Here is a 26,168-nt window from a genome sequence, read left to right on the forward strand (position 1 = left end):
TGCCAGGAGATAGGCTGAGGAAGGGCCACCTCTCCCGGTCTGTCTACCTGGGGAGCACTAAGCGTTTCTCAGGCCTCGGGGTTATCATGTTTCTGAGGTGCCTCCAAGTGGCCCTCACTGCATCTTAAACAGGACACTGTGCCAGACAGCAGTGACTTACGTGCATGCTCACCTTCCCCACTGGGATGCAGGCTCCTCGGTTTGAGTCATATCTCTGGCCTTGGTACTTGCCTAATAGTTAAATGCATTACTGAATATGTGAACGAATGTCTATTCAAGGACTCCTTCCATTGCAGGTAATAGAAACCTACCTTGAATTGGTTAAGGGAAAGGAAAAAAAAAGACTGGCACAGTACCTGGGCAGTCTAAGTGTGCATCTGTCTTGGGCATAGCTGGCCCCAGGGGCTTAACTGCTATTTTTAGAAGCAGTGCTTCTGTGCTGTGCTGGTTAGCATAGATTGCCACTAGATATGTGGCTTGACTCTTTTTGCCTACTTCGTGGGGCATTGTCCAAGGAGCCCCTGCAGGGATTGGGAGGAGGCAGGAGGTTAGAGCTGCTGCTGGTGGCCGTGGTGGGGGCAAGGAGTCCCTTTTGAGTACTCCCAGGTCCAGGGCATCTTGGTATAGATTCCAGTCTCAGCCCTTGTTTGTTTGTTTTTTCTTTCTTTTGGTTTTTGCTCTGTGGGATCACAGCTGGGGTGATTTTTCCGGGGCTTTCCTGTGGCTCCACCTTCACTGGGGTTGGAAGTGCCTGCTGCCCTCTCAGACTGAAGGCCTGGGGCCCTCATGCCTGCTTCTTCCGTAAAGCCCAGGAACTCTGGTCTTTCTGTGAGCTCCTTGGAGTTCCCACCTTCTGCCTGGACTGGGCTAGGGGAGAAGGAGGAGCAGCAGGAGGGAGGGCTGGCTGGCTGGTTGATGACTAACTCACTGGGAGGTGTAGCACATGCTGACTGCTGGGCAGGTCTGCCCTGGGAGCCAGAATTCCCCTTTGTAGGAAAGATGGACAGGGCGGTGCCAATGAGTGCAGTCTGAGGTCCTTGGCCTGGAGATGGGCTCTGTGTACTGGGCGGTGGCCCTGCCGTCCCCAAGGGCAATGACTGGCTTCCATCCCAGGCAGGCTCCCATCTCTGAGCAGCATGCTTCTCTGACGGGTGTGTTCCTTCCTGTCTCTGCTTCTGGGCCTGGCTGCTGTGGTGGAGCCCCTGGGTGCTGTGCAGTTCTCAGGTTTTCTCAGGGTAAGCTGCGCAGGTGGGAATGGTCCTGGGTCCAGAGTCTAGGAAAGGAGTCAAAGGGAGCAAGCCCAGCACCTGCCCCGGGAGGCCCCTCATTCTTCCACTGGGGGGAAGGGCAGCTTGGCCTTCAGGGAGCCCTGGTAGGTCTGATCAGGATAGAGGTGCTCCCTGGTCCCCTACATTCCCAGAGAGACCCCGGGGAGTAAGAACTCAGGGCGCCCTGGCCAGTTGGCTCAGTGGTAGAGCGTCGGCCTGGCATGCAGAAGTCCCAGGTTCGATTCCCGGCCAGGGCACACAGGAGAAGCGCCCATTTGCTTCTCCACCCCTCCCCCTCTCCTTCCTCTCTGTCTCTCTCTTCCCCTCCCACAGCCGAGGCTCCATTGGAGCAAACATGGCCTGGGCGCTGGGGATGGCTCTGTGGCCTCTGCCTCAGGCGCTAGAGTGGCTCTGGTCGCAACATGGCGACGCCCAGGATGGGCAGAGCATCGCCCCCTGGTGGGCAGAGCTTCGCCCCATGGTGGGCGTGCCGGGTGGATCCCGGTCGGGCGCATGCGGGAGTCTGTCTGACTGTCTCTCCCTGTTTCCAGCTTCAGAAAAATATATATATAAAAAAAAAAAAAAAAAAAAGAACTCAGGGCAGGAATTAACTTGATGTATAGAGGTCAGTGACCATCATTAAGAAAAGTCTTGAGTGCTGAGTAGGGGACTGTGGGCCAACATCAGTAGTAAATGGGCGGCCACAGGAGGTTCTTGAGCAGGGGGAAGGACGTGAGCAGGTCTTCAGTCCTATGTAGAGGATGGAGTTACTGGTGGGACAGAGTGGAATAGCAGGACCACTGAGGAGGGTCAGGGTCAGGAATGGCAGGAATGAGCAGCAGGGAGACAGTGAGGGAGGGGCCCAGGAAGAAGAAACAGGCTTGGTTTTTCTGGGGCTGAAAGCAAGTAAGGGAGATTTAGAACCCGGAAGCTTCTTCATCCTCGGCCCTGGGTGCCTCCTTGGGGAGCAGGCAGGCCAGCAGGCCGCTAGCTTCCTGTGGGCTGATGGCCCTTGTAGGCAGGATGTGGTGCTCTCCAAGGATGCCTTTATGAATGGAGCGGGGAGGCTGCTGAGTCAGCAGGTGGTGAGGCATTGAGTCATCAGATTTGGACTGAAAGCTCTGGGAAGGAAGTGGCTGCTCAGGGCTTCCCCGCTGTGGGCAGCTGGGAGGGGGGCTGGCAGGATGCACCCGGTTGGGCTGAGAGAGTCCCTCAGCCCAACTTCAGGGTGTGGGGGGGCCCCAGGGGGTGCTTGGCTGGGATTAGAAGGGTTGATGCCCGCAGCCTCTGATTGGAACTGATGCTAATGGCTGTTGAGTTTTGCTCTGTGGAAAGGCAGGTGGTGTGTTTCGGAACTCAAATTCTTCTCAGCTGTGCTAACTGGCAAATAGCATCTCAATATGATGTCACATCACTTTTCTGGGCTTTAATTTTTCTTTCTCTTACAAAATGGGATCAAGTAGTTTAGCCTGTCTGCCCCGGGAGTCAGAGAATGTGAAATCATTCATAGGCTTGCCAATCAGTGTTGATCCACATAAATCAACACCGGTTATGTGGCTTGAAGCAAACAATTGGGCAGCAGCTGTGGTCCACAGGGAAAAGGTACAAGTCGGTCACCTTAGGCACAACCAGGATTGGGAGCAGGGCTGTACCCAGGGGTGTTGGATCTGAGGCCACAGACCTAACCTTTTGCTCAATCTTGACTGTAGCCTTGGCGGTCAGCCCCAGTCCTGGCCTTTTTCATTTCTGATCTGTCTTGGTCACTCAGTTTATATGTATTAAACTAGCAAATGGTTCCCTTTGTCTGGGCTTCACTCTCATACACCCTGCTGTCTCCTAGAATTGGCCCCTGGAAGTCCCTGCACAAACTGTGCTAACATCACATGCCCCGCACCGAACCTTTCTATGTTTTTTGTCTCACTGAGTACCCCACCTGGTCACTGGGCACAAAGCGTGGGCCCTGACTACTCCCTTTCTCTGTCCCCACACCCTCCAGTCTTTTCCCTTTCACTAGAACTGCTTCATCTCTTCTGTCCAGCTCATCTTCAGAGTAACCTTCAGGGAGCGCAGCTTGGGCCATATCCTCTCTCCACTTCCAGCGTCATTGGTGGCTCCCCTCTGCCTTCTGGGTAAAGGCCCTCCGCCTGTGTCTAAGTCTGGTTGTGGCCTTCCCACACTGATCTGAGTATGTCCTTGCCCTGAGCAGGCCAGTTTTGCCCTGCTTGTCTCCTTTTCCTTATATTTGCATCTTGTTCGGAAAGAGTGGGTCCTGCCACCTCCCCTGGTTTAGCCTGCCCATAATTCAGTTCTTTCTTGCCAGCATCACAGGGAGCCTTGTGGGCGGTGGAAAGGGAGGACCTCCCAGCTGGTGCTGCAGCCTTGCCCCCAGCTGGTCCAGGGGAGATGAGGCCAGCATGCCTGAGGTAGACCTTTTGAGACGAAGGCCTCACTTCCTCTTCCTCACAGGCAGGGACAGCCTTCCGCCACAGGGAGCCCAGCTGTCAGCGGTCTCAGAGGAAGATGGGCAGTCCTGGCCCAGGTGTGCGTGTGGCCACCGCCGTAGCAGCGCTGTGGTTCTGCCTCACAGGTGAAGGTGTAGCGTGGGGCTGTGGTGGGGAGGGGCTTGGATTCTCTCCGTGGGTCCTGTGGAACCTATCAGTCTGTCGGGGATGGAGGGGGGGTTTGGCGGAACTCCTCCCACTCCCCCCTGTATGTTGTCCATTTCATCCCCACATCCAGGATCCCACAGGTGACTTATTCTGCATTTCTTAGCCCCCATATCCTCTCCTATAAAATGGCACTAACATGTCACACATCACTGCCTCAGCCAGGCTCTCCCACGACCTTGCTCCATGCCTCTCTCCAGCACCTGTCCCCACTGGACATAGTGTACAGTGCGTTTTCCTACTGCTCTCTCTGCTCAAAGAACATGATTGGTCCCAGCCGCATAACAGGTGCTCATTTGTGTTGTATTAATGATGTCAATCTTCCCAACTCTTCAGGCACAGAGCTGGCATTCCACAATGGCAACTCCTTTCATAATAACATTCTCACTTTATAAACTTCAAATCCTAATCCGTACCTCTAGAGGCTCTGGACCACCTTCCGCCTCCGCGAGTTGGGGGGAAGACAAAGTTGAGCGTCTGGCGCCATCTAGTGCAAAAAAGGCGAAGCGCCTCTCTTCCCACTGCCCTTATTTCTCAGAGAAAGGACTGTCTAGTGATGCCTCGGGTTTCATCCCCCAAATTCCCCCTTTTAAAAGGGGTACCCTAGTCCAGTTGGTCTCCAGTTGCAGAACTGGCCTGGGTCACCTGGGGTTGAAGGGAGAGATCTCAGGGCACTGGAGAGAGGATGATACCCTCCCTCTGTGTGCAATTCACAATAAAAATGCTACTGTAAAATGCTATTTTTCTACATTCAAGAAACCTCTATGAGTGTTGTAGTCAGTAAGTTTTGTGTCAGGACTGTTTGATTTTTACACGTTTTCAATGTGCCTGCTTTACTGGTACCCAAAGCACACACATAATCTAACTATGACCCAAAAATGGCAATGCCAGGGTAGAGATGAATGGCAGAGGTGATGGGGTGGGACAGGCACAGGGTAAATCCACAGGGTGGAGGGCAGGGGTGGAGCAGGGGTCCCTGCCCCTGAGGATGGAGTGGACCTGGGCTGCTGCAATCCACATTCCTTAAGTCCTCCTCACCGCAAACCCATCAGCAAGTCTTGTTCATTTTTCCTGCTAAATAAGCCTTGAATCTGTCTCATTCTTCCCATTGCCAATGCTACGCTCTGAAGCTAAACCATTACTTCTCCCAGGGACCGCTGAACTAGCCTCCTAATCCATCCTCCACAGAGGAGCCAGAGAGAGTTTTCTGCTTTGTTACTCAAGTGATGCCTGACTAATTACTTCCCACTGTGCTTAGAAAACCCCAAATCCCTCACCAGTGTCATGAAGCTCTCCCATCCAGCTGCTTGGCTATCCTGACAGCGTCCTGGTATTGTCACATAGTGAGCTGGCTCAGAGTCTTCCCACCTGTTGTCACCTCTATGTGGAGCTCTTATACTGGTTCTTTGCATGTCAGGCACATTTTCCTTTTTAAAATTTTATTTACTTATTTATTTATTTAAAGTGAGAGCAGGGTAGGCAGAGAGACAGACTCCTGTATGTGCCCAGACCAGTATCCACCCAGCAAGCGCTTTGTCCATCTTGGGATGTTGCTCAGCAACTGAGCTATTTTTAGTGCCTGAGGCCAGAGGCTCCAGGGAGCCATCCTCAGCACCCAAGGCCAACTTGCTTAAACCAATTGAGCCATGGCTGTGGGAGGAGAAGATGGGAGGGGGGTAGAAGCAGATGGGCGCTTCTGTGTGTCCTGACCAGGAATCAAACCCAGAACATCCACACACTGGGCTGATGCTCTACCACTGAGCCATTTGGCCAGGGCCTAATTTTATTTTATTTTATTTTATTATTATTATTATTATTATTATTTTGTATTTTTCTGAAGCTGGAAACGGGGAGAGACAGTCAGACAGACTCCCTCATGCGCCCGACCGGGATTCACCCGGCACGCCCACCAGGGGCGACGCTCTGCCCACCAGGGGGCGATGCTCTACCCCTCCGGGGGGCGTCGCTCTGCCATGACCAGAGCCACTCCAGCGCCTGGGGCAGAGGCCAAGGAGCCATCCCCAGCGCCCGGGCCATCTTTGCTCCAATGGAGCCTTGGCTGCGGGAGGGGAAGAGAGAGACAGAGAGGAAGGAGGGGGGGGGTGGAGAAGCAAATGGGCGCTTCTCCTATGTGCCCTGGCCGGGAATCGAACCCGGGTCCCCCGCACGCCAGGCCGACGCTCTACTGCTGAGCCAACCGGCCAGGGCCTTATTTTATTTTTTTATAAATAAATTTTTATTAATGTTAATGGGGTGACATCAATAAATCAGGGTAGGCCCTGGCCGGTTGGCTCAGCGGTAGAGCGTCGGCCTGGCGTGCGGGGGACCCGGGTTCGATTCCCGGCCAGGGCACATAGGAGAAGCGCCCATTTGCTTCTCCACCCCCCCCCTCCTTCCTCTCTGTCTCTCTCTTCCCCTCCCGCAGCCAAGGCTCCATTGGAGCAAAGATGGCCCGGGCGCTGGGGATGGCTCCTTGGCCTCTGCCCCAGGCGCTGGAGTGGCTCTGGTCATGGCAGAGCGACGCCCCCCGGAGGGGTAGAGCATCGCCCCCTGGTGGGCAGAGCGTCGCCCCTGGTGGGCGTGCCGGGTGAATCCCGGTCGGGCGCATGAGGGAGTCTGTCTGACTGTCTCTCCCCGTTTCCAGCTTCAGAAAAATACAAAAAAAATAAAAATAAAAAAAAAATAAATCAGGGTACATATATTCAAAGAAAACATGTCCAGGTTATCTTCTCATTCAGTTATGTTGCATACCCATCACCCAAAGTCAGATTGTCCTCTGTCACCCTCTATCTAGTTTTCTTTGTGCCCCTCCCCCTCTCCCTTCCTCTCTCCTTCCTTCCCTCCCGCGCCGCCCCCCCTCCCCCAGTAACCACCACACTCTTGTCAATGTCTCTTAGTTTCATTTTTATGTCCCACCAATATATGGAATCATGTAGTTCTTGTTTTTTTCTGATTTACTTATTTCACTCTGTATAATGTTATCAAGATCCCACCATTTTGTTGTAAATGATCCGATGTCATCATTTCTTATGGCTGAGTAGTCCATAGTGTATATGTGCCACATCTTCTTTATCCAGTCTTCTATTGAAGGGCTTTTTGGTTGTTTCCATGTCTTGGTCACTGTGAACAATGCTGCAATGAACATGGGGCTGCATGTGTCTTTACGTATAAATGTTTCTGAGTTTTGGGGGTATATACCCAGTAGAGGGATTGCTGGGTCATAAGGTAGTTCTATTTTCAGTTTTTTGAGGAACCACCATACTTTCTTCCATAATGGTTGTACTACTTTACATTCCCACCAACAGTGAATGAGGGTTTCTTTTTCTCCACATCTCTCCAACATTTGCTATTACCTGTCTTGTTGATAATAGCGAATCTAACAGGTGTGAGGTGGTATCTCATTGTAGTTTTGATTTGCATTTCTCTAATAACTAATGAAGATGAGCATCTTTTCATATATCTGTTGGCCATTTGTATTTCTTTCTGGGAGAAGTGTCTGTTCATGTCCTCTTCCCATTTTTTTATTGGATTGTTTGTTTGTTTGTTGTGAGTTTTATGAGTTCTTTGTATATTTTGGATATTAGGCCCTTATCTGAGCTGTTGTTTGAAAATATCATTTCCCATTTAGTTGGCTGTCTGTTTATTTTGTTGTCAGTTTCTCTTGCTGAGCAAAAACTTTTTAGTCTGATGGAGTCCCATTCATTAATTTTTGCCCTCACTTCTCTTGCCATTGGAGTCAAGTTCATAAAATGTTCTTTAAAACCCAGGTCCATGAGTTTAGTACCTATGTCTTCTTCTATGTACTTTATTGTTTCAGGTCTTATATTTAGGTCTTTGATCCATTTTGAATTAATTTTAGTACAAGGGGACAAGCTATAGTCGAGTTTCATTCTTTTGCATGTGGCTTTCCAGTTTTCCCAGCACCATTTGTTGAAGAGGCTTTCTTTTCTCCATTGTGTGTTGTTGGCCCCTTTATCGAAAATTATTTGACTATATATATGTGGTTTTATTTCTGGACTTTTTATTCTGTTCCATTGGTCTGAGTGTCTATTTTTCTGCCAATACCATGCTGTTTTGATTGTCGTGGCTCTATAATATAGTTTGATGTCAGGTATTATAATGCCCCCAGCTTCGTTCTTTTTCTTTAGGATTGCTTTGGCTATTCGGGGTTTTTTATATTCCATATAAATCTGATGATTTTTTGTTCCATTTCTTTAAAAAAATGTCATTGGAATTTTGATGGGAATTGCAGTAAATTTGTATATTGCTTTAGGTAATATGGCCATTTTGATTGTATTTATTTTTCCTATCGAAGAACAAGGAATATTCTTCCATCTCATTGTATCTTTGTCGATTTTCCTTAACAATGCTTTGTAGTTTTCATTAATATAGGTCCTTTACATTCTTTGTTATGTTTATTCCTAGGTATTTTATTTTTTTTGTTGCAATCGTAAAGGGGATTATTTTTTTGAGTTCATTTTCTAATATTTCATTGTTGGCATATAGAAAAGCTATAGACTTTTGTATGTTAATTTTGTATCCTGCGACCTTACTGTATTGGTTTATTGTTTCTAGTAATCTTTTTGTGGATTCTTTGGGGTTTTCAATGTATAGGATCATATCATCTGCAAAAAGTGATACCTTTACTTCTTCTTTTCTGATATGGATGCCTTTTATTTCTTTGTCTTGTCTGATTGCTCTGGCCAGAACTTCTAGCACCACGTTAAATAAGAGTGGAGAGAGTGGATAACACTGTCTTGTTCCTGATTTAAGGTGGAAAGTCCTCAGTTTTATGCCATTTAATATGATGTTGGCTGATGGTTTATCATATATGGCCTTTATCATGTTGAGATATTTTCCTTCTATACCCATTTTGTTGAGTGTCTTAAACATAAAGTTGTGCTGTATTTTATCGAATGCCTTTTCTGCATCTATTGATAAGATCATGTGGTTCTTGTTCTTTTTTTTTTTTTTTGATATGGTGTATTACATTAACCATTTTACATATGTTGAACCATCCTTGAGATTCTGGGATGAATCCCACTTGATCATGATGTATTTTTTTAATATGTTGTTGTATTTGATTTGCCAGTATTCTGTTTAGTATTTTAGCATCTGTATTCATTAGAGATATTGGTCTGTAGTTTTCTTTTTTTGTGTCATCCTTGCCAGGTTTCGGTATGAGGGTTATGTTGGCCTCATAAAATGTGTTTGGAAGTATTGCTTCTTCTTCAATTTTTGGAAGACTTTGAGTAGAATAGGAACCAAATCTTCTTTGAATGTTTGATAGAATTCACTAGAATAACCATCTGGGCCTGGACTTTTATTTTTGGGGAGGTTTTTAATAGTTTTTTCTATTTCCTCCCTGCTTATTGGTCTGTTTAGGCTTTCTGCTTCTTCATGACTCAGTCTAGGAAGGTTGTATTGTTCTAGGAATTTATCCATTTCTTCTAGATTGTTGAATTTGGTGGCATATAGTTTTTCATAGTATTCTACAATAATTCTTTGTATATCTATGATGTCTGTGGTGATTTCTCCTCTTTCATTTTGGATTTTGTTTATATGAGTCCTTTCTCTTTTTTCCTTGGTAAGTCTTGCCAAGGGTTTGTCAATTTTGTTGATCTTTTCAAAGAACCAGCTCCTTGTTTTATTAATTTTTTCTATAGTTTTTCTGTTCTCTATTTCATTTATTTCTGCTCTGATTTTTATTATCTCCTTTCTTCAGCTGGTTTTGGGTTGTCTTTGTTCTTCTTTTTCTAGTTCCTTAAGGTGTGAAGTTAAGTGTTTCACTTGGGCTCTATCTTGTTTGTTCATATATGCCTGAAGTGATATGAACTTCCCTCTTATTACTCCTTTTGCTGTATCCCATAGATTCTGATATGTCGTATTGTCATTTTCATTAGTCTGTATATATCTTTTGATCTCTGCACTTATTTCTTCTTTGACCCATTCATTTTTTAAAAGTATGTTGTTTAGTTTCCACATTTTTGTGGGTTTTTTTCCCTCTTTTTGCAGTTGAATTCTAGTTTCAAGGCTTTATGATCAGAAAATATGCTTGGTACAATTTCAATTTTTCTGAATTTGCTGATGTTGTTTTTGTGGCCCAACATATGGTCAATTCTTGAGACTGTTGCATGTACACTAGAGAAAAATGTATACTCTGTTGCTTTGGGATGAAGTGTCCTGTAGCTATCTATCATATCTAGGTGCTGTAGTGTTTTGTTTAAGGCCAATATATATTTATTGATTCTCTGTTTGGATGACTGATCTAGAGCTGTCAGCGGTGTATTGAGGTCTCTAAGTATGATTATATTTTTGTCAGTTTTTGTTTTTAGGTCAATAAGTAGCTGTCTTATATATTTTGGTGCTCCTTGGTTTGGTGCATATATATTAAGGATTGTTATGTCTTCTTGATTCAGTGTCCCCTTAATCATTATGAAATGGCCATTTTTGTCTCTGAGTACTTTTTCTGTCTTGTAGTCAGCATTATTAGATATGAGCATTGCTACACCTGCTTTTTTTTCCATGTTATTTGTTATTTGCTGGAGTATTGTTTTCCAGCCTTTCACTTTGAATTTGTTTTTATCCTTGTTGCTTAGATGTGTTTCTTGTAGGCAGCATACAGTTGGATTTTCTTTTTTAATCCATTCTGCTACTCTGTGTCTTTTTATTGGTGAGTTTAATCCGTTTACATTTAGTGTAATTATTGACACTTGTGGATTCCCTATTGCCATTTTATCAATTGCTTTCTGTTAGTTTTGTGTCTTGTTTGATTCTTCTCTTTTGTTTTTCTATCATTTGTTTTTGTTTGTTTGTATTCCATACTTCTTTCCTCTGTTGCTACCTTTTTTAAGTCATGTGCTTCTGTGGTGGTTTTCCAAGGGTGGTTATCGTTAAGTAATGAAAAGGGCTCCTACCCTGTTCATTGTAGTGCACTATTTTGTGAGTACTGCTGCACTCCATTGTCCTTTGCTACTGTTAATCTCCGTCCTCTCCCCTTTTTTTTTGCTTTTGTTGTCACAGTTTAAATTTGGTTTTATTGTGTTCTTGGTGGAGCTTTTACTTGTGGTTTTGTTTTGTTTTGTTCTTTGAATCTGGTTGGAAAACCCCCTTTAGTATTTCCTGGAGTGGGGGTTTTCTGATGATAAATTCCCTCATCTTTTCTGTATTTGTGAATGTTTTTATTTCTCCTTCGTATTTGAAGGATAGCTTTGATGGGTATAGTATTCTTGGCTGAAAGTTTCTCTTTTTCAGGACTTTAAATATTGAGGTCCACTCTCTTCTAGCTTGTAGAGTTTCTGTTGAAAAATCTGATGATAATCTAATAGGCCTTCCTTTATATGTTGTATTCTTCTTTTCCCTGGCTGCCTTGAGAATTTTTTCTTTGTCATTGGTTTGTGCCATTTTCATTATGATGTGACTTGGAGTAGGTTTTATTTTTTAAAAATAATTTTATTTTTTTAATGAGGCAACATCAATAAATCAGGATACATATATTCAAAGATAACAAGCCCAGGTTATCTTGTCGTTCACTTATGTTGCATACCCATCACCCAAAGTCAGATTGTCCTCTGTCACCTTCTATCTAGTTTTCTTTGTACCCCTCCCCCTCACCCTTTCCCTCTCCCTCTCCCCCCTCCCCCCGTAACCACCACACTCCTATCAATGTCTCTTAGTTTCACTTTTATGTCCCACCTACGTATGGAATAATACAGTTCCTGGTTTTTTTCTGATTTACTTATTTCACTTCGTATAATGTTATTAAGATCCCACCATTTTGCTGTAAATGATCCAATGTCATCATTTCTTATGGCTGAGTAGTATTCCATAGTGTATATGTGCCACATCTTCTTTATCCAGTCATCTATTGATGGGCTTTTTGGTTGTTTCCATGTCCGGGCCACTGTGAACAATGCTGCAATGAACATGGGGCTGCATGTGTCTTTACGTATCAATGTTTCTGAGTTTTGGGGGTATATACCCAGTAGAGGGATTGCTGGGTCATAAGGTAGTTCTATTTTCAGTTTTTTGAGGAACCACCATACTTTCTTCCATAATGGTTGTACTACTTTACATTCCCACCAACAGTGAATGAGGGTTCCTTTTGCTCCACAGCCTCTCCAACATTTGCTATTACCTGTCTTGTTGATAATAGCTAATCTAACAGGTGTGAGGTGGTATCTCATTGCAGTTTTGATTTGCATTTCTCTAATAACTAAAGAAGATGAGCATCTTTTCATATATCTCTTGGCCATTTGTATTTCTTTCTGGGAGAAGTGTCTGTTCATGTCCTCTTCCCATTTTTTTATTGGATTGTTTCTTTGTTGTGAGTTTTATGAGTTCTTTGTATATTTTGGATATTAGGCCCTTATCTGAGCTGTTGTTTGAAAATATCATTTCCCATTTAGTTGGCTGTCTGTTTATTTTGTTATTAGTTTCTCTTGCTGAGCGAAAACTTCTTAGTCTGATGTAGTCCCATTCATTAATTTTTGCCTTCACTTCTCTTGCCTTTGGAGTCAAATTCATAAAATGCTCTTTAAAACCCAGGTCCATGAGTTTAGTACCTATGTCTTCTTCTATGTACTTAATTGTTTCAGATCTTATGTTTAGATCTTTGATCTATTTTGAGTTAATTTTAGTACAGGGGGACAAACTGTAGTCCATATTCATTCTTTTGCATGTGGCTTTCCAGTTTTCCCAGCACCATTTGTTGAAGAGGCTTTCTTTTCTCCATTGTATGTTGTTGGCCCCTTTATCAAAAATTATTTGACTATATATATGTGGTTTTATTTCTGGGTTTTCTATTCTGTTCCATTGGTCTGAGTGTCTATTTTTCTGCCAATACCATGCTGTTTTGATTGTCATGGCTCTATAATATAGTTTGAAGTCAGGTATTGTAATGCCTGCAGCTTCATTCTTTTTCTTTAGGATTGCTTTGGCTATTCGGGGTTTTTTATAGTTCCATATAAATCTGATGATTTTTTGCTTTATTTCTTTAAAAAATGTCATTGGAATTTTGATGGGAATTGCATTAAATTTGTATATTGCTTTGGGTAATATGGCCATCTTGATTATATTTATTCTTCCTAACCAAGAACAAGGTATATTCTTCCATCTCATTATATCTTTTTCGATTTCCCTTAACAATGGTTTATAGTTTTCATTATATAAGTCCTTTACATTCTTTGTTATGTTTATTCCTAAGTATTTTATTTTTTTTGTTGCAATCGTGAAGGGGATTATTCTTTTGAGTTCGTTCTCAGTTGTTTCATTGTTGGCATATAGAAAGGCTATTGACTTCTGTATGTTAATTTTGTATACTGCGACCTTACTCTATTGGCTTATTGTTTCTAGTAATCTTTTTGTGGATTCTTTGGGGTTTTCAATGTATAGGATCATATCATCTGCAAAAAGTGATACCTTTACTTCTTCTTTTCCGATATGGATGCCTTTTATTTCTTTGTCTTGTCTGATTGCTCTGGCTAGAACCTCTAGTACCACATTAAATAAGACTGGAGAGAGTGGACAACCCTGTCTTGTTCCTGATTTAAGGGGGAAAGCCTTCAGTTTAGTGCCATTTAATATGATGTTAGCTGATGGTTTATCATATATGGCCTTTATCATGTTGAGATATTTTCCTTCTGTACCCATTTTGTTGAGAGTCTTCAACATAAAATTGTGTTGTATTTTATCGAAAGCCTTTTCTGCGTCTATTGATAAGATCATGTGGTTTTTGTTCTTTGTTTTGTTGATATGGTATATTACATTAACCATTTTACGTATGTTGAACCATCCTTGAGATTCTGGGATGAATCCCACTTGATCATGATGTATTATTTTTTTAATATGTTGTTGTATTCGATTTGCTAGTATTTTGTTTAGTATTTTAGCATCTGTATTCATTAGAGATATTGGTCTGTAGTTTTCTTTTTTTGTGCCATCCTTGCCTGGTTTTGGTATGAGGGTTATGTTGGCCTCATAAAATGTGTTTGGAAGTATTGCTTCTTCTTCAATTTTTGGAAGACTTTGAGTAGAATAGGAACCAAGTCTTTGAATGTTTGATAAAATTTGCTGGTATAGCTGTCAGGGCCTGGACTTTTATTTTTGGGGAGGTTTTTTTTTTTTTTTTTTTTGTATCCCTCTGAAGCCAGAAACGGGGAGAGATAGTCAGACAGACTCCTGCATGCGCCCGACCGGGATCCACCTGGCATGCCCAACAGGGGCGACGCTCTGCCCAACAGGGGGCGACGCTCTGCCCCTCCAGGGCGTTGCTCTGCCGTGACCAGAGCCACTCCAGTGCTTGGGGCAGAGGCCAAGGAGCCATCCCCAGCGCCCGGGCCATCTTTGCTCCAATGGAGCCTCGGCTGCGGGAGGGGAAGAGAGAGACAGAGAGGAAGGAGGGGGGGGGGTGGAGAAGCAAATGGGCGCTTCTCCTATGTGCCCTGGCCGGGAATCGAACCCGGGTCCCCCGCACGCCAGGCCGACGCTCTACCGCTGAGCCAACCGGCCAGGGCCTTGGGGAGGTTTTTAATGGTTTTTTCTATTTCTTCTCTACTAATAGGTCTGTTTAGGCTTTCTGCTTCTTCTTGACTCAGTCTAGGAAGGTTGTATTGTTCTAGGAATTTATCCATTTCTTCTAGGTTGTTGAATTTAGTGGCATAAGTTTTTCATAGTATTCTACAATAATTCTTTGTATATCTATGGTGTCCATGGTGATTTCTCCTCTTTCATTTTGGATTTTGTTTATATGAGTCCTTTCTCTTTTTTCCTTGGTAAGTCTTGCCAAGGGTTTGTCAATTTTGTTGATCTTTTCAAAGAACCAGCTTCTTGTTCTATTAATTTTTTCTATAGTTTTTCTGTTCTCTATTTCATTTATTTCTGCTCTGATTTTTATTATCTCCTTTCTTCGGCTGGTTTTGGATTGTCTTTGTTCTTCTTTTTCTAGTTCCTTAAGGTGTGAAGTTAAGTGTTTCACTTGGGCTCTCTCTTGTTTGTTCATATATGCCTGAAGTGATATGAACTTCCCTCTTATCACTGCTTTTGCTTCATCCCATAGATTCTGATATGTCGTATTGTCATTTTCATTAGTCTGTATATATCTTTTGATCTCTGCACTTATTTCTTCTTTGACCCATTCATTTTTTAAAAGTATGTTGTTTAGTTTCCACATTTTTGTGGGATTTTTTCCTCTTTTTTGCAGTTGAATTCTAGTTTCAAGGCTTTATGATCAGATAATATGCTTGGTACAACTTTGATTTTTCTGAATTTGCTGATGTTGTTTTTGTGGCCCAACATATGGTCAATTCTTGAGGATGTTCCATGTACACTGGAAAAAAAATGTATACTCAGTCACTTTGGGATGAAATGTTCTGTAGATGTCTATCATATCCAGGTGCTTTAGTGTTTGGCTTAAGCCACTCTATCTTTGTTGATTCTCTGTTTGGATGACCGATCTAGAGCCGTCAGCGGTGTATTGAGGTCTCCAAGTATGATTGTATTTTTGTCAGTTTTTGTTTTAAGGTCAATAAGTAGCTGTCTTATATATTTTGGTGCTCCTTGGTTTGGTGCATATATATTAAGAATTGTTATGTCTTCTTGATTCAGTGTCCATTTAGCCATTATGAAATGGCCATTTTTGTCTCTGAGTACTTTTGCTGTCTTGTAGTCAGCATTATCAGATATGAGTATTGCTGTGCCTGCTTTTTTTTGGATGTTATTTGCTTGGAGCATTGTTTTCCAGCCTTTCACTTTGAATTTGTTTTTATCCTTGTTACTTAGATGAGTTTCCTGTAGGCAGCATACAGTTGGATTTTCTTTTTTAATCCATTCTGCTACTCTGTGCCTTTTTATTAGTGAGTTTAATCCGTTTACATTTAGTGTAATTATTGACACTTGTGAGTTCCCTATTGCCATTTTATATATTGCTTTCTGTTAGTTTTGTGTCTTGTTTGATCCTTCTCTTTATTTTTTTTATCTTTTGTTTTTATTTGGTTGTATTCCATACATCTTTCCTCTGTTGCTATCTTTTTTATCTCATGTGCTTCTGTGGTGGTTTTTTCAATGGTGGTTACCTTTAAGTAATGAAAGGGTTCCTACCCTGTTCATTGTAGTGCACTATTTTGTGAGTACTTTTGCACTCCATCATCCTTTGCTACTGTTAATCTCCATCCTCTCCCCCCCCTTTCTTTTTGTTGTTGTCACAGTTTAAATTTGGTTTTATTGTGTTCTTCTTGGAGCTTTTACTTGTGGCTTTGTTTATTTTGTTCTTTGTATCTGATTGGAGAACCCCCTTTAGTAATTCCTGGTGTGGAGGTTTTCTGAAGATAAATTCCCTCATCTTTTCTGTATCTGTGAATGTTTTTATTTCTCCTTCATATTTGAAAAATAGCTTTGATGGGTATAGTATTCGTGGCTGAAAGTTCCTCTCTTTCAGGACTTTAAATATTGGGGTCCACTTCTTCTAGCTTGTAGAGTTTCTGCTGAGAAATCTGATGATAATCTAATGGGCCTTCCTTTATATGTTGTATTCTTCTTTTCCCTGGCTGCCTTGAGAATTTTTTCTTTGCCGTTGGTTTGTGCCAATTTCATTATGATGTGCCTTGGAGTAGGTTTGTTGGGGTTAAGAAAACTCAGAGTTCTGTTTGCTTCTTGAATTTGAGGCTTTAGTTCTTTCCACAGGCTTGGGAAGTTCTCATCTATTATTTGTTTGAGTATGTTCTCCATTCCATTTTCTCTCTCTTCTCCCTCTGATATACCTATTATTTTTATGTTATTCTTTTTGATGGAGTCAGATAATTCTTGTAGGGCTATCTCATTTTTTTAAATTTTTGAGTCTCTTTCTTTTTCTCTCTGTTGTGCCTCAAGTTGCTTGTCTTCTATTTCACTAATCCTCTCTTCTATCTGGCTGTTCTATTAGCTAAGCTTGTTACCTCGTTTTTCAGCTCGTGAATTGAGTTTTTCATTTCTGTTTGATTTGTTTTTATAGTTTCAATTTCCTTGGAAATATATTTTTTGTGTTCTTTGAGTTGTTTTCTGAACTCCCTAAATTGCCTTTCTGTGTTTTCTTGTATATCTCTGAGGATTTTTACGATTTCTATCTTAAATTCTCTGTCATTTAGCTCCAAGGTTTCCAATATATTAAATTTTTTCTCCATAGATTTTTCCTCATCTATCTGTGCTACTTCTCTTTCTTTTGTATCCACGATATTTGATTTTCTCTTCCTTAATGGGATCTAAGGGTGGTTTTGTTGATAGTATTAATGAGATTTAATAAAGAATAAAAAGTTAAAAAAATTGAAAAGAGTTGTTTTTTTTTTAAAAAAAATTAATACTGAAATAAAGATAAATAAAATAAAATTAAAATAAAAAAAAAAGGAAATTATTCCCCCTCCTCCTTTTTTCCTCTCCTCTCCTCTCCCCTCTTTCTAGAAAATCTTGTGGTGAACTGTGAATTATATTGTACTAAATAGAACAAACAATGCCTGTAATGGAGGGCCTGAATTGAGGAGAATTAATAAAGGAGCAAAAAAAAAAAAAAAAAAAGAAAAAAGAAAAAAGAAAAAAAAAGGGTGTATGGACCCACAAAAAGCAAATAAGAAAAAAATTTGGGTCAAGAATAAAATGATTTGCTTTTAGGTGTTGGTTGACTAAGAGTTATGATGAGAAGAATAAGAGGGAAACAGGAAAATGGGGGGACAAATTAAAAAATTACTATTGTATTTAGTGGAACAAGAACTAGATAAAATGGAGAGCCAGGGATGGGAGCACTTCTAGTGTGTTAAAAAGGTGAAGTAAAAACCCCCCAAAATGCCACAAACATAAGTTTGAGTCCCAGATAAGATATTGTTCGTTATTGAGGTTTGAATGAGAGGAGACGTAAAGGAGAAAGGAAGAAACTAATATAGAGGGAGAAAAGAAAGAGAGAGAGAGAGAAAAAAAGAGGGAACCACTAAAAGAAGAAAAAACAGGAGAGAGAGAGAGAGAGTTAAGGGTTTTGGAGTGCAACCCTCATAGAGAGAAAGGAAGAAGAAAGAAAAGATAATGGGAGATGTAACACTTATGGGTAGTGTAGTTCAAGGAGAGGAGAGAGTAAGACCGGCAGAGAATTAAACGACCAAATTGGAGGAAGAAAAAAAAAAAACATCAAGAATGAAGATAAGAGAAACAAAACGAACAAATATAATAAAATGGGATAGGTTATAAAGTCTGCGTATTATTCTTGATTTTGAGAGGTTATCTTCTTGCTTTTTCTTTTCTCTCCCTCTTCCTGGTCAGTGACTCTGTACCCTGGGTTCTGCCCCTTTGGCACGCTCATGTAGAGGTTTGCAGCTGATAAGTCTCTATGGCGATGTCATGTATTGTGCTTTAGTCTCGTTGGCAGTCAAGGCTCATTAGCATTTATAGGCTCCGCCAGTGATAGAGTCCATGTTCCTGGAGCCTCTCTCCTAGTCTTTCCTTCCTCAATTAGTAGCCTGATAATCCAGCTATGGGGTTGCTGCTGCCTCTGCCTGGATAGTAAGAGGCTCAAAGAGCTGGCAAGTCCCCACTCTATTCCCACTCAGCACAGGGCTCTGGGTAAGGCTCAGTCAGTCAGAGCTGCTAGCATAATCAGGCGGGGCTTCCACCCACTCAAAGACCTCTGGCTCTGCCATTGTGTCTGGTAACATGGGCGGGCGCCCACTCCCGGGGTGCTTGGAGGAAACTCTCGCTCACTATCTGCGTGCGCAGACCAGGATATCAGGCCGGCCGCCTCACCCTCTGAGTGAAACCCCCACCCGCACGGAAAAGTTCCAGTGTTGGAATTAGTTCTCGCCCCCTCCCCATGCACGGCTTTCCCAGGCCACTGGGGCGGTCCGGAGATTCCGCCTTCGGCCCACACAAAGGCCTCTGACTCTGCCTCTCTGTGCGACAACACGGGCGCCCACTTCTGGGGCTTTGGAAGGAATCTCTCGCCCACTATCTGCGCGCGCTGACCAGGGGACCCGGGAAAATGGCTGCCCCACTTGTCTTTCTTTGTCTGGGTTTGGCGCGAGTGTTAGTGTGTATTGCCTGGGTTGCCACAGGAACAGTTTTTCCTCCGCTTGGATCTCCGTGTCACAGCCTGGTTCGGCCGTTTGTGCCGCGGCCTGGATCTATTCACCCCCTTTGCCCGCCTTAGTTTCTATATTCTCAGTTCCCAGTGAAAGCCGCCCTGTTTAGGTTAGTGAGGAAGGCGGAGCATTTCTTACTTCCTATTTCCTTCGGGGTTTGATTATATATTTAGCCAATTTTTTGCTCGACCATACCTTTGGGTGTATTGCGAAACATCTGGAGGCTCCAAGGATAGATTTTTCTGTTTCTGGTTGAAGATCTTGTTGAGTTTTAGGGGAGATTTATCGGTATCGCTTCCTACCGCGCCATTACTCTGACGTCATCTGCCGAGTAGGTTTGTTGTGGTTAAAAAAACTCGGTGTTCTGTTTGCTTCTTGAATTTGAGGCTTTAGTTCTTTCCACAGGCTTGGGAAGTTCTCACCTATTATTTGTTTGAATATATTCTCCATTCCATTTTCTCTCTCTTCTCCCTCTGATATACCTATTATTCTTATGTTATTCTTTTTGATGGAGTCAGACAATTCCTGTAGGGCTTTCTCATTTTTTAAATTTTTGAGTCTCTCTCTTCTTCTCTCTGTTGTGCCTGAAGTTGCTTGTCTTCTATGTCACTAATCCTACCTTCTTTCTGACCTGTTCTATTTGCTAAGCTTGTTACCTCATTTTTCAGTTCATGAATTGAGTTTTTCATCTCTGTTTGATTTGTTTTTATAGTTTCAATTTCCTTGGTAATATATTCTTTGTGTTTGTTGAGTTGTTTTCTGAGCTCCCTAAATTGCCTTTCTGTGTTTTCTTGTATATCTCTGAGTATTTTTAGGATTTCTATTTTAAATTCTCTGTCATTTAACTCCAAGTTTTCCAATATATTAAATTTTTTCTCCATAGATTTTTCCTCATCTATCTGTGCTACTTCTCTATCTTTTGTATCCATGATATTCAATTTCCTTTTTCTTAATAGCATCTGAGGGTGGTCTTGTTGATAGCACTTCGCCTTCAGTGTGTGGAACTCCCGGACGCTCCAAGGATAGATTTTTCTGTCTCTGGTTGATGAACTTGTTGAAATTTTGGGGAGATTTTTTGGTCGCGCTCCTCACGGCACCATTTCTCTGACGTCACTCTAATTTTATTTTTTAAAGTAATTTTTACTATTCAGTATGGTTGACTTATATCAGCTTCAGGTGTACAACACAGTGATTAGACAGTTATAAAACTTATGAAGTGATAACCTTGATAAATCTTGTACCCTTCTAACATCATAAAGTTATTATAATATTATTGACTATATTCCCTATGCTGTACTTTATATCCCTGTGACTATTTTGTAACTAATAATTTGTACTTTTAATCCCATCCCCTTTTACACCTAACTTCCTAACTCCTCACCAGCTGGCAACCATCAAAATGTTCTCTGTATCTGTCTGAGTTTATGTGTGTTTTGGTTTTTTGTTCATTTTGCTTTTTTTTTTTTTTTTTTTGTATTTTTCTGAAGCTGGAAACGGGGAGAGACAGTCAGACAGACTCCCGCATGTGCCCGACCAGGATCCACCCGGCACGCCCACCAGGGGCGACGCTCTGCCCACCAGGGGGCGATGCTCTGCCTCTCCGGGGTGTTGCTCTGCCGCAACCAGAGCCACTCTAGCGCCTGGGGCAGAGGCCAAGGAGCCATCCCCAGCGCCCGGGCCATCTTTGCTCCAATGGAGCCTTGGCTGCAGGAGGGGAAGAGAGAGACAGAGAGGAAGGGGGGGGTGGAGAAGCAAATGGGTGCTTCTCCTATGTGCCCTGGCCGGGAATCGAACCCAGGTCCCCCGCACGCCAGGCCGACGCTCTACCGCTGAGCCAACTGGCCAGGGCCTTGTTCATTTTGTTTTTTAGATTCCACATGTAAATGAAGTCATATGGTATTTGTCTTTCTCTGAGTTATTTCACTTAGCATAATACTGTCTAGGTCCATTTAGGTTGCCACAAACGGAAGATTTTATTCTTTTATTATGGTTGAGTCATATTCCATTGTATATATGCACCACTTCTTCATCCCTTCATCTATTGATGGGCACTTAAGTTGCTTCCATATCTAGGTTATTATAAATGACACTGCAATGAACAGAGGGGTACATATGTCTTTTCAAATTAGTGTTTTGGATTTCTTCAGATAAATACCCAAAAGTGAAATTGCTGAGTCTTTCTTTGTCTCTTTTTAATAGCCTTTGTTTTAAAGTCTATTTTGTCTGGGATAAGTATTGCTACCCCAGCTTTTTTATTTCATTTGCATGAAAAAAATGTTCTATTCCTTTACTTTTCAGTCTGTGTGTGTCTATCTGAACTGGGTCTCTTATAAGCAGCCTATGTAAGGGTCTTGTTTTGTTATCCATTTAGCCACCTGTGCCTTTTCATTGGAGCATTTAATCCATTTATACTTAAAGTAATTGCTGATAGGTATGAAGTTATTGCCATGTTGTTATTCATATTCTTTCTTCTTTTTCTTAAAGAAGACCATTTAACATTTCATATAATACTGGTTAGGTGACAATGAACTCCTTTAGCTTTTCTTGTCTGGGAAGCTCTTTATCAGTTCTTTGATTCTAAATGATAACTTTGCTGGGTAGCTATAAAAAAAAAGAATCTTTTGAAAAATCAGCTGAGAGTCTTATGGAAGCTCCCTTATAGGTAACTAACTGCTTTTTCCCTGCTGCTCTTAACATTCTCTCTCTGTGTTTAATCTTTGGCATTTTAATTATGATGTGTCTTGGTGTGGGTCTCTTTGAGTTTATCTTGTTTGGTACTCTCTGAGCTTCTTGGACTTGTATTTCTATTTTCTTCTTCAGTTAGGGAATTTTTCTGTCATTGTTTCTTCAAATAGGTTTTCAAGTCTTTTTTTAAAAAATTATTTTTATTTATTCATCTTAGATGAGAGAGAGAGAGAGAGAAGGGGGGAGGAGGAGCAGGAAGCATCAACTCCCATATGTGCCTTGACTGGGCAAGCCCAGGGTTTTGAAACGGCAACCTCAGCATTACAGGTTGAGGAATTCAGCTTGATCCACTGTGCCACCACAGGTCAGGTGGTTTTCAAGTCTTGTTCTCTCTCTTCTCCTTCTGGTACCCCTATGCTATGGATATCGGCAAGCTTGATCCTATCCCCGAGGCTCCTTAAACTATCTTCATTTGTTGGATTCTTTCTTTTTTTTTTTTGGCAGAGACAGAGAGAGAGTCAGAGGGAGGGACAGATAGGCACAGACAGGGACAGGCAGACAGGAAGGGAGAGCAATGAGAAGCATCAATTCTTTGTTGCAGCTCCTCAGTTGTTCAGTGATTGCTTTCTCATATGTGCCTTGACCGGGGAGTTACAGCAGAGCGAGTGACCCCTTGCTCAAGCCAGTGACCTTGGGCTTCAAGCCAGTGGCAACTGTCATGTCTATGATCCTACACTCAAGCCAAGCCAGCAACCTTGCTCAAGCTGAATGAGCCCATGGTCAAGCCAGTGACCTTCAGGGTTTTGAACCTGGGTCCTCCGCATCCCAGTCCAACACTCTATCCACTGCACTACCGCCTGGTCAAGCTTTGGATTCTTTTGCTTTTCTGATTGGGTGTTTTCTGCTATTTTATCTCCCAAATCGCTGATTCAATCCTCTGCTTCATTTAAGTTGCTGGTGATTCCTTTTCATCTAGTCTTCATTTCAGTTATTGTATTCTTTCTTACTGTGTTTTTAAAAGTGTTTTTTGTTTTCATTTTTGTTAAATTCTAAGTTCATTGAGCATTCTTATAATCAGTGTTTTGAACTCTGCATCTGTAGATTGCTTGTCTCCATTGTGTTTAGTTCTTTTCCTGGAGTTTTGTTTTTGTTATTTCATTTGAGATGTGTTTCTTTGTCTCCTCATTTTGTCAGTCTCCCTGGGTTTGTTTCTGTGCATTAGAGCTGCTACATCCCCTGTGATCAGTAGAGTGGCCTAATGTAGTAGATGTCCTGTGGGGATCCACAGCAAAATCTCTGTGGTCACCTGAGGCAGGTGTTCCAGGTGTGTCCATTGTGTGGGTTGTGTGTGCCCTTCTCTTGTAGTTGAGCCTTGACAGCATGCTAGTGGGAGGGGCTGACTTCAGACTGTCTGGCTGTGAGGACTGGCTATGACTATAGTGGAGGACCTATTATGCAGGGGCTGACCCTACAGAACACGGTCGCTTTAGTAGGGCCCTGGTGTGTCAGGCTCTTTTTCATCTCCTTTAAATCTCAGCTCAATGCCTCTAACAACATGCCTCACTACTGTATTTAATGGTATGGATATTCATTCTTTCTTATAAAACTAATCACATTTAAGAAAAGAAAACAGAGAAAGCACTTGTGATCCTTCCTCATCCAGAGAAAACCATTATTAAAATTTCAGTGTATACTCTTTTTAGACTTTGCTTTCCAATTTAGAAAGATAATATATACTTGTGGGGAAGTGAAACAGCACAGACTGGTACCTGCTTGTCAAGTGTTTGAAAGGCTACCACCTTACTTTCTAATCCAATGGTTTGTTTTCTTCCTTCCTGTCCCTAATAACACACTAATAAGAATGTGTGTGCTAGTATGTCTGTCTCTCCCATTAAAATGTCTGCTCTGTGGAGGTGTGACTTTGGTCCTATTCTCTTGCATTCCTATATCACACACTAGGCAAACAGTAGGTGTTTACTGTGTTCATGTTGCCCGAATGAGGGCTGTAGCCAATACACTTACTTATAGGTCTCAGGCCTCAAAGGACGACAGGTGGATGGGCATTGGAGTTAACCTGGAAAAAATATAGGACTAAGGAGGCCAAGAATGTCCCTCTTCCTGACCATCCCACCTCCCCGAATCCACCCCCAGGCAACGCCTTGGAGGTCCAGGTCCCTGAAGACCCCGTGGTGGCCCTGGTGGGCACGGATGCCACGCTGCACTGCTCCTTCTCACCAGAGCCCGGCTTCAGCCTGGCACAACTGAACCTCATCTGGCAGCTGACAGACACCAAACAGCTGGTACACAGCTTCACGCAGGGCCGGGACCAGGGCAGCACCTATGCCAACCGCACCGCGCTCTTCCCGGACCTGCTGGCGCAGGGCAACGCGTCCCTGAGGCTTCAGCGCGTGCGCGTGGCTGACGAGGGCAGCTTCACCTGTTCAATGGGGGTCCTGGACTTTGGCAGCGCTGCAGTCAGCCTGCAGGTGGCAGGTGAGCATTAGAAGGGGGCTCCGTCCCCTAGACACACCCCTCACTTAGCCCCATACCCACTGTCTGGTGCTGACCCCTGTACTCATAGCCCTGGGCTACCAGTTCCTCCTCTGTGCCCCTCTGCCCTTGCCTTGCCTTGACCTCTACCCTTTGTGCCCCTCCAGCCCCCTACTCGAAGCCCAGCATGACCCTGGAGCCCAGCAAGGACCTGCGGCCTGGGGACACAGTGACCATCACGTGCTCCAGCTCCCGGGGCTACCCTGAGGCCGAGGTGTTCTGGCAGGATGGGCAGGGAGGGCCTTTGGTGGGCAATGTGACCACGTCGCAGATGGCCAATGAGCAGGGTCTGTTTGACGTGCACAGCGTCCTGAAGGTGGTGCTGGGTGCTAACGGCACCTACAGCTGCCTGGTGCGCAATCCCGTGCTGCAGCAGGACTCCCACGCCTCCGTCACCGTCACACTCCACAAAGGCCCTGCAGGTATTATTTTCTTTAATGTCTCCCTGAGGGAGGGCAGTTCTGGCCCTATCAGCAAGGGCCAGGAATCTGAATGTACCCCCCCACTTTCAGTCCCCCAAGACAGTGCAATGCCCAGTAATAAAAGGAAAAGAGAAACAGGGTGGGTAGTGGGGAACTTTACTATGGTGGTCCTGGTGAGGGCAATGGTCACAGGCCTTCTTGGATTTCCAGTCTCTGACTCAGGGCTCCGGAGACCTCTAGGAGGAAGGAGAAGCCTTCAGACCTCAGCAGAGATGAAGGGAAGGCAGGGGAAATGGGTTCTAGCTGGGAGAGGGGCTTGCTAGGGCTGGAGGCTGCCCCTAGTCTGACCCGTGGAATGGAGCTCGTCAGGCTAAGGTCAGTGTGCTGTGACTCTTGTCAGCAGATTAGAAAGCTTCTGCTCCTGGGAGTCCCGAGTCTCTATCTGCTTTGGGGTATGGGCAGAAAATGGAGAAATGGAACAGGACTTGGGGATGACTGGGGAGGGGATCTAGGAGGCTGTGGGGTGGTAGCCAGGAGGGTCACAACCCTCCTTACTGCCCTGCCCTTGTTCTTCAAACTTGCTCTCAGGCATGGTGGAGGTCCAGGTCCCCGAAGACCCCGTGGTGGCCCTGGTGGGCACGGATGCCACCCTATGCTGCTCCTTCTCAACTGAGCCCAGCTTCAGCCTGGCACAGCTCAACCTCATCTGGCAGCTGACAGACACCAAACAGCTGGTACACAGCTTCACACAGGGCCGGGACCAGGGCAGCGCCTATGCCAACCGCACCGCGCTCTTCCTGGACCTGCTGGCGCAGGGCAACGCGTCCCTGAGGCTTCAGCGCGTGCGCGTGGCTGACGAGGGCAGCTTCACTTGCTTTGTGAGCATACAGGACTTTGGCAGCGCTGCAGTCAGCCTGCAGGTGGCAGGTGAGCATTAGAAGGGGGCTCCGTCCCCTAGACACACCCCTCACTTAGCCCCATACCCACTGTCTGGTGCTGACCCCTGTACTCATAGCCCTGGGCTACCAGTTCCTCCTCTGTGCCCCTCTGCCCTTGCCTTGCCTTGACCTCTACCCTTTGTGCCCCTCCAGCCCCCTACTCGAAGCCCAGCATGACCCTGGAGCCCAGCAAGGACCTGCGGCCTGGGGACACAGTGACCATCACGTGCTCCAGCTCCCGGGGCTACCCTGAGGCCGAGGTGTTCTGGCAGGATGGGCAGGGAGGGCCTTTGGTGGGCAATGTGACCACGTCGCAGATGGCCAATGAGCAGGGTCTGTTTGACGTGCACAGCGTCCTGAAGGTGGTGCTGGGTGCTAACGGCACCTACAGCTGCCTGGTGCGCAATCCCGTGCTGCAGCAGGACGCCCACGGCTCCGTCACCGTCACAGGTAAGGGTCAGATGAACAGCTGGGGAGGATGGAGGGAGCCACCCCCTTTTCTCCTAGACCATGGGCTGGAATTTAGGGTCATCTGGGTGCTCAGACGACT

General features: G+C 44.1%; 1 protein-coding gene across 4 annotated transcripts in view; it reads left to right on the forward strand.

The window, feature by feature from the left end:
• CD276 (CD276 molecule) overlaps positions 1 to 26,168 on the forward strand; it is a 49,288-nt gene that overhangs the window by 13,464 nt on the left and 9,656 nt on the right. For 2 of the 4 annotated variants that reach the window (XM_066342593.1, XM_066342594.1), the window contains 5 exons: positions 3,735 to 3,855; positions 23,860 to 24,201; positions 24,366 to 24,680; positions 25,269 to 25,607; positions 25,772 to 26,068. In XM_066342593.1, the coding sequence (XP_066198690.1) occupies positions 3,789 to 3,855; positions 23,860 to 24,201; positions 24,366 to 24,680; positions 25,269 to 25,607; positions 25,772 to 26,068 (1,360 nt within the window). In that variant the 5' untranslated portion in view covers positions 3,735 to 3,788. Of the gene's footprint in view, positions 1 to 1,113; positions 1,236 to 3,734; positions 3,856 to 23,859; positions 24,202 to 24,365; positions 24,681 to 25,268; positions 25,608 to 25,771; positions 26,069 to 26,168 lie in introns of all 4 variants that reach the window. The other 2 variants (XM_066342595.1, XM_066342596.1) reach the window with 2 other exon arrangements.

Source organism: Saccopteryx leptura, chromosome 6 (assembly GCF_036850995.1).
Source record: "Saccopteryx leptura isolate mSacLep1 chromosome 6, mSacLep1_pri_phased_curated, whole genome shotgun sequence".
Lineage (NCBI taxonomy): Eukaryota > Metazoa > Chordata > Mammalia > Chiroptera > Emballonuridae > Saccopteryx > Saccopteryx leptura.